The 6,000-nt window shown below is 45.3% G+C and overlaps 1 protein-coding gene across 4 annotated transcripts in view; it reads right to left on the bottom strand.

The window, feature by feature from the left end:
• Window positions 1–302: 302 nt before the first annotated feature.
• The window catches only part of PDE6D (phosphodiesterase 6D), a 53,808-nt gene continuing 48,110 nt past the window's right edge, over window positions 303–6,000 (bottom strand). For all 4 annotated transcript variants that reach the window (XM_035006885.1, XM_035006886.1, XM_035006887.1 and 1 more), the window contains 4 exons: window positions 5,733–5,821; window positions 4,788–4,913; window positions 3,962–4,067; window positions 303–2,038 (listed from right to left, as the gene is read on the bottom strand). In XM_035006885.1, the coding sequence (XP_034862776.1) occupies window positions 1,957–2,038; window positions 3,962–4,067; window positions 4,788–4,913; window positions 5,733–5,821 (403 nt within the window). In that variant the 3' untranslated portion in view covers window positions 303–1,956. The remainder of the gene's footprint in view (window positions 2,039–3,961; window positions 4,068–4,787; window positions 4,914–5,732; window positions 5,822–6,000) is intronic.

The following is a 6,000-nucleotide window of genomic DNA, read 5'->3' as shown; positions in this document are numbered from 1 at the left end:
CTCTGACCTGTAAGGACCCTTGTCCCCACAGCTCTTGTGGCCTCTCCTTTTGCTTGTGCTCACCCCTGCCCGTACCCCTCCCCTCTTCCTCCTCCCACCATAGCTGCAGCCATCCTCCAGGCCAGCTCCAGTCCCTCCCGCACAGCTCAGAACCTCTCACTCACACTGTCCCCCGAGCACACTTTTTTGGCCTTCCTTGTTTCGTGATAAAATGACCAACACCGCCTGAGCATATGCATTGCCTGAAGAGATGGGGAGCATCTAAGAATGACTGGGCTATCGTTCTTTTTTTCCTCAGAGCAGTTGGCAAAGAAGTGTGTCCCTGAGAGTTCTGGCTGGGTGAGTAAGTGGAGAAGGGCAGTGAAGGAGGCTCTAAGCAGGGAGAGAAGCTTCCCTGGGACAGCCTCTCGCCACTGTGAGGTGTCCAGTTCCCTGAGAGCCTTCCCTGCTGGAATTCTGGGGACAGACGTAGTTCAGGGAAAGGGGGCGAGTTCACTCTGAGAGAAGAGATGGCATTTCCAGAAAGCAAAAGGAAATGTGGATTCGTTTTAACTTTGTTTTTTCATCCAATCTTGGTATTTAAAAATTAGCTTTTGAAGACAAGAGCCCTCACGTGAGGAATGGAATTATCACTGAAAGATGGTGATAGTCCACTAAAAATGTCCTTCCCCTCCCCATCCACAGATGCTGGCAGACCCTTTGGTAATGGACAGAAGCAGAGGAGGAATATATGAGCAGGGGCTATGCCAGAGAGAGCCCATCTCTGGGTGTATCCTCCTCCCCTGTGGCCTCAGACCCTTACTACTGTGTGAACTGGAAGCCCTTTAATTGCTGGTATTGTATAAAGAACAGCGAAGGCTGCTGGTAGCTCAGGGTTAAGTTCCTAAAAAAGAACCCTTCTCTGTCACGTCAGACTTGTGGGCACCCAGCTACCATCACTGTCTCCCACGCTGGCTTCCTCTGCCTGGGTTTTAAGGCCTCCCAGCACCCACCCCATCCCAGATGCGTTCCCATTGTTCTCCACATGACTTCGGGGAGATCTTTTCTCCATTCTGGAACTTCTATCCTCTCACGTAAGAATAGAAGAGTCTCTACTCTGCCAGCTTGGAACTTCTACCCTTTCTGGAAACCTCTTTAGCAAAGGTACATCATAAAGGTATGAGAAAAGTTAAAAGCGACAACAAACAAACAAAGGGAGCATCTATGTTGCAGAAGAGAACCACTACATATCATGTCTCAAACACAAACGTTAAGGTCATGGGTCTTGTTTGGGTACGTTGTACGTTCTCGGAAAGCAGCAACTGAAGCATCGGGAACGCAAGATCAGTCGATCTCTGGAGTAAAATACAGTTGTGATCCTACGGTCTGATAAATGTCTTCACATCATGGGGCTGGGTTCGTGTTCCAGAAAAAGTAGAGATGAAAGCAGTGCCATGCTAAAGACTGTAGGAATATTTTAATTCATATGTTTTAATTCATTACGTAATAATAATATCACAGTCTATTTTACAAGTTAAATGTATGAGAATGTATGAAATAGAAATGGTAGGAAAAAAACTAAACATAGGTCAGGAATATGAATTTTTCCAAAACCAGGGGCCAAAGGAAGATGTGTTGCCTGCAGGGCCCAAGGAGGAGGCAGGGCGGGGGCGGGAACAGCAGTGGCTCTTGTGGTAAGCGTCTGTCCCGTGTCACCCTGGGAAGGAGTCAAGGCTCACCCTCTGCCCTGGTCTGGGGTTGGGAGTTGAGTCTGGTCAGTGGAAGATGGCGGCTCGGAGCTAACAGCCATCTGGTTACCTACACAGAGCTGGTCCCCTGGTGGCCGCAGGTGGGTTCTGCCGAACAGGGAATTAGGGGTGGAAGTGTCAAAAACCAAATGTGTGGAGGAAAAAAGTACACAGTTTCCTCCTTTCCTCCAAAAAACCCAAATTCTTGAAATGCACACACATTCTTCTCTCAAACGTAGAAAAGTCTCACTCTGGATGTGCTTACAAGAAGATCGTCGTCAAAAAACTTTGTCTCTATGATAACATTCCCACTATAAGTAAGAAGAGAGGGCAAAAGAGTGAGTGTGTTAGGCAACAGATTTCATTTCCACAAAGTGGTTTCCGTCTGGGTCTGCTGGGCCCGGGGACATGCACCCACCTTGGCCTGGGGACACTGAAGTCTATGTCCAAATGGGGTTAGAAGTCTAATGTGACATTTAACTTTGTGATTCGATTTTTTTCTCCTCAAATTCAGAGAACAGAAGAAAGAGCATGTCTTAATCCTTGATATTAATCCCTGATGTATGTAAAGCCCTTAGCAGAGGGCTCTGCACATAGGGGTCCTTATAAGTATGACTTTTTTTTTTTTTTTTTTAAATATGACTGACTTTGATACACATGGAAACCTGCAGGCCTTAGGGGTGGTATCTTTCCCTACAACACCTACTCTGGTAGACAGCTGTGGGTTGGCCTTTCCTGCATCTATTTTCACCACTTTGGGTAATAGCACTCTGCTCTTCTTTTGGGGACCCACCCCATCTCCAGTCCACGGGTCAGTCAAGTAGCCCCTCCTTCACCTGGCAAAGGGGTGGGCACAGGACATAATTTGGGCCAATCAGACTCTCTCCCCGGAGCAGGATGCTTCCTAAGGCTGCTCCTGAAGGAAATCATCCATGGATTCCTGCCATCTGTATCTTTCAAGCTGCCTGGGTCTCGGTGCCTCCCCTCCCCACCCCCCCTTCAGCTGTCATATCAGCTGGAGTCATTTCTATGGCTTGTAGCCAAAGAACCCCAAATGGCACACCTGTATTGCATATAGTGGAATTTCATTTTTCTTAAGGTGGATATCTCAGAGTTTCCGAACCAAACCACTCTTGAACCAAGTTAAGGGCAATAGAGGTGCTGCTTTTGGGTTCCAAAAAGTAAAATATGACTTAAAAAACCTAAATACATCATCATAGACTTACTGGTTTTAGTACCTGAAACAAACTGGGCCTGGCCAAGGAGAAGTCAATGGGGGTTAATAAAATATAAAGAATGCCCTTCTATATACTACCCTGTACTTTCCTAGGGTAATTAATAGCCAGCAGATATATTTTTGTTGGTAATTAATTATAAAATAGGTACATAAGAAACTCAAGATTTAATTGGCTATTGGAATATAAAAATACCTACTGTTATAATTAAATATCTATTAAAGACTTATAAAGTAAATAACCTCTATTTATATTCAGTGTGGCTTTCACCAAGGATCTGTTTAAAGGGACAATCCAATATTACACAATTATCTGTGTGAAAAACTCATTAGTAGACACTATTACTAAAACCTTTAAAAGTCTAATACCTTTTCCCAAGAGAAAATGGTTGGTAGGCCATTACTGACAGGGTTTTTGGATAAAGGACAAACTAATTATTCTTTGAGCAGGAAGCATAACTATTAAAATGGTAAGCTAGTCTCTGAAAAACTATAACCAAACATTATCCTCTAAAACAAAATTAGAACTTTGTCAGATTTCATCAAAGGCCATTCGAGAAAAGTACAGAGTATCAGAAGTTTGGTAGTCAGGAAAGTGAGCAAATTAGCCTAGATCTAATATAGAGTACCAGCCAGTTTCCTCCCATATCATCTCGTTTCAGCCTCACTCCACCTCTGTGAGACAGAATTATTAATTCTATGTTTAGAGAGGGGAAAAATAAGGCCAAAGAGGTAAACATTGTCCAAGATTGCACAGCAAGTCAGGGTTAATCAGGAATTTAGTCTAAAAGTCTAATCTAAAGTTTTTAATTTTTTTCCATTCGATCACACACTGTCTTTTTCATGTGACAGAAGTCAGTAACCTATAAACTCAAATACCCTGGATACTCTTTATCCTTATTTTCAACCTGGGTGGCCCGCTAAACAGGACCACAAATCCCCCCGCCTGGAATGCCTGCTTCGAGACACACTCCACAATGCCTGTGGTCTGCTCACTCACGTTAGCACGCTGGCAGGCATCATCTGGGACTCGGGCGCTGCCTCTATCAGGGACTGCCAGGTGTTTGTGGAGTTCGGGATCACAAAGCCAAACTCGAAGAACCACTCTGCAGGAAGAAGGAAAAGCTGGTGAGCGGGCACCCCAGTCTCAGAGCTCCTCGTCCACCCCCTGCCCCTTTAGAGTGAGCCTCTTCTTACCCCAAGAACCACACATGAAGCCATCAGAAACCTCCCGGGTCAGAGGCATGGGAAGGGTCACAGAAGGCCCCTCGGGCTGTCCTCTGGACTACACCAGAGGCTTACTCCCTGTGCTCTAGGGTCTAAAGGACGAGGACCAGTGGGCGGATATAGTATAAGCAATGTTTTCTCAGAAGTAGGCTATGTGTACATGATAAACAGAAGAACAGAATAGGCCTTTCACTTGGAATTTCAGCTGTGAGACGCATATGTGCCCGCTTACAGTTCGCGGTGGAAACTCAATGCAGAGCGGCCTTGCCAGTCTGATCCGCAAGAGACAGAGAGCACCGTACCAGGCCCTCATCGGCAGCTTCCTCGTGACCACGTTACAATTTGCCAGTGATAAAGCAGGCGCCAGCCCAGGCCCACCAGGGTCAGAAACCCTCTTGTTGGGCTCGAAGGCCCTTGTCATTGGCAGCTTCGTTTTTGTTTTGTTTTTCCCGGGGCCCCCAGTCTCTCAGGGTGTAGGGATCCCATCACAATCTGAGTTGCAAAGTGAACGTTACCAAAGCAGTGCTTTTAGTTCACTGGGTCCTGCCTTTTTTCCCTGTCACTCTAACTGTGGCTTCCAGCAGTAGGCCACAGAATACCTTCTAGGCATTGCCCTTTGAAGTAAACTTTCTGTTCCAGGCGGAATTTTTCCATTTGCTCTGCTGAAGAGAAGTTCAATTCTCGAGACACTGCCTTGCACTTGAGGATTTTCTTGGGAACACGGGCTGGTAAAGAAAAAGAAATATTGAAGCCATTCTCAATGAAAATCACATACTATGATGCTTCCAGTTTCTGGGAGCTTCTTAGAGCTGATTTAAAGAACACATTATCTATGTTAAATTTCAGAGAATGCCTTGGTAACAGAATTACACTTTTTAATTAAAGGCAGAGGTCCCCAACTGGTCAAGTGCATCTGACTGAAAGATCCTTACTTTTTTAAAAAAAATTTTATATATTTGAGACACAGAGAGAGAGAGAGGGAGAGCACAGAGGGAGTGGGAGAGGGTGAAGTAGACTTCCCGCTGAGCAGAGAGCTTGATGCAGGGATGTGGAGGTGCAGGGCTCGATCCCAGGGCCCTGAGATCATGACCGGAGCCAAAGGCAGACACTTAACCAACTGAGACACCCAGGCACCTCCCTGAAAGATATTTAAGAAACATCAGAGGTAGTGCATCTAAGGGCCTTCCCTAGCTGCTCTCATCAGGAAAAAGGTTGAATGGGCACCTTCTCTACTCTGTTCTGTTGGTTTTAACCCCTTAGTTTTTCTTTTATTCAGGGAGATAAAAATGCAAATTTTCTTTTGGAAAAAAATGTTGAGAGCTTAGTTTATATCTTTAGGTATGTTCTAATGCTAAAATTTCAGCACAAAATGAGTTTTGGGAAGTGAGAGAAAAAAAAGGTAGGAAAGGAACTAGGAATCTCAACAACACATGCTGTGCCCTCAGGGGTTTGCCCATTAGGGTCTGCATTAATTTAGCTCCCTGATGCTTAGGCCCAGCTCCAGAAACATCAGAGCCCTGTGCAGACAAAGGGTTGGGGAGTACCTTCATGCTCCACTCCAGGGACTGACAGGTCTTCTGTTCCTTGCCACAGTATCTTCCCTGTTTCAGCATCCCGGAGGTTCATCCAATTTCTGATCAAATATATTAAGGAAAATAATGCACTGAAGGTGACTCTCACTTTGTATTCTAGGTGTGTTCTAGCGCTCAGATTTGCTACCAACTCCTGTTTACTTTTTAGCAAGTTGGCCTATCTGCCAAGTGCCATGAAAGCAAATAAGATGGTTTAAGAGGGTTGAAATGACATCCAAAG

Source organism: Mirounga leonina, unplaced genomic scaffold (genome assembly GCF_011800145.1).
Source record: "Mirounga leonina isolate KUSES-001 unplaced genomic scaffold, KU_Mleo_1.0 Mir_151, whole genome shotgun sequence".
Taxonomy (NCBI): domain Eukaryota; kingdom Metazoa; phylum Chordata; class Mammalia; order Carnivora; family Phocidae; genus Mirounga; species Mirounga leonina.
The sequence above is the reverse complement of the archived record's forward strand: the minus strand, read 5'-3'. Positions and strand labels throughout refer to the sequence as shown.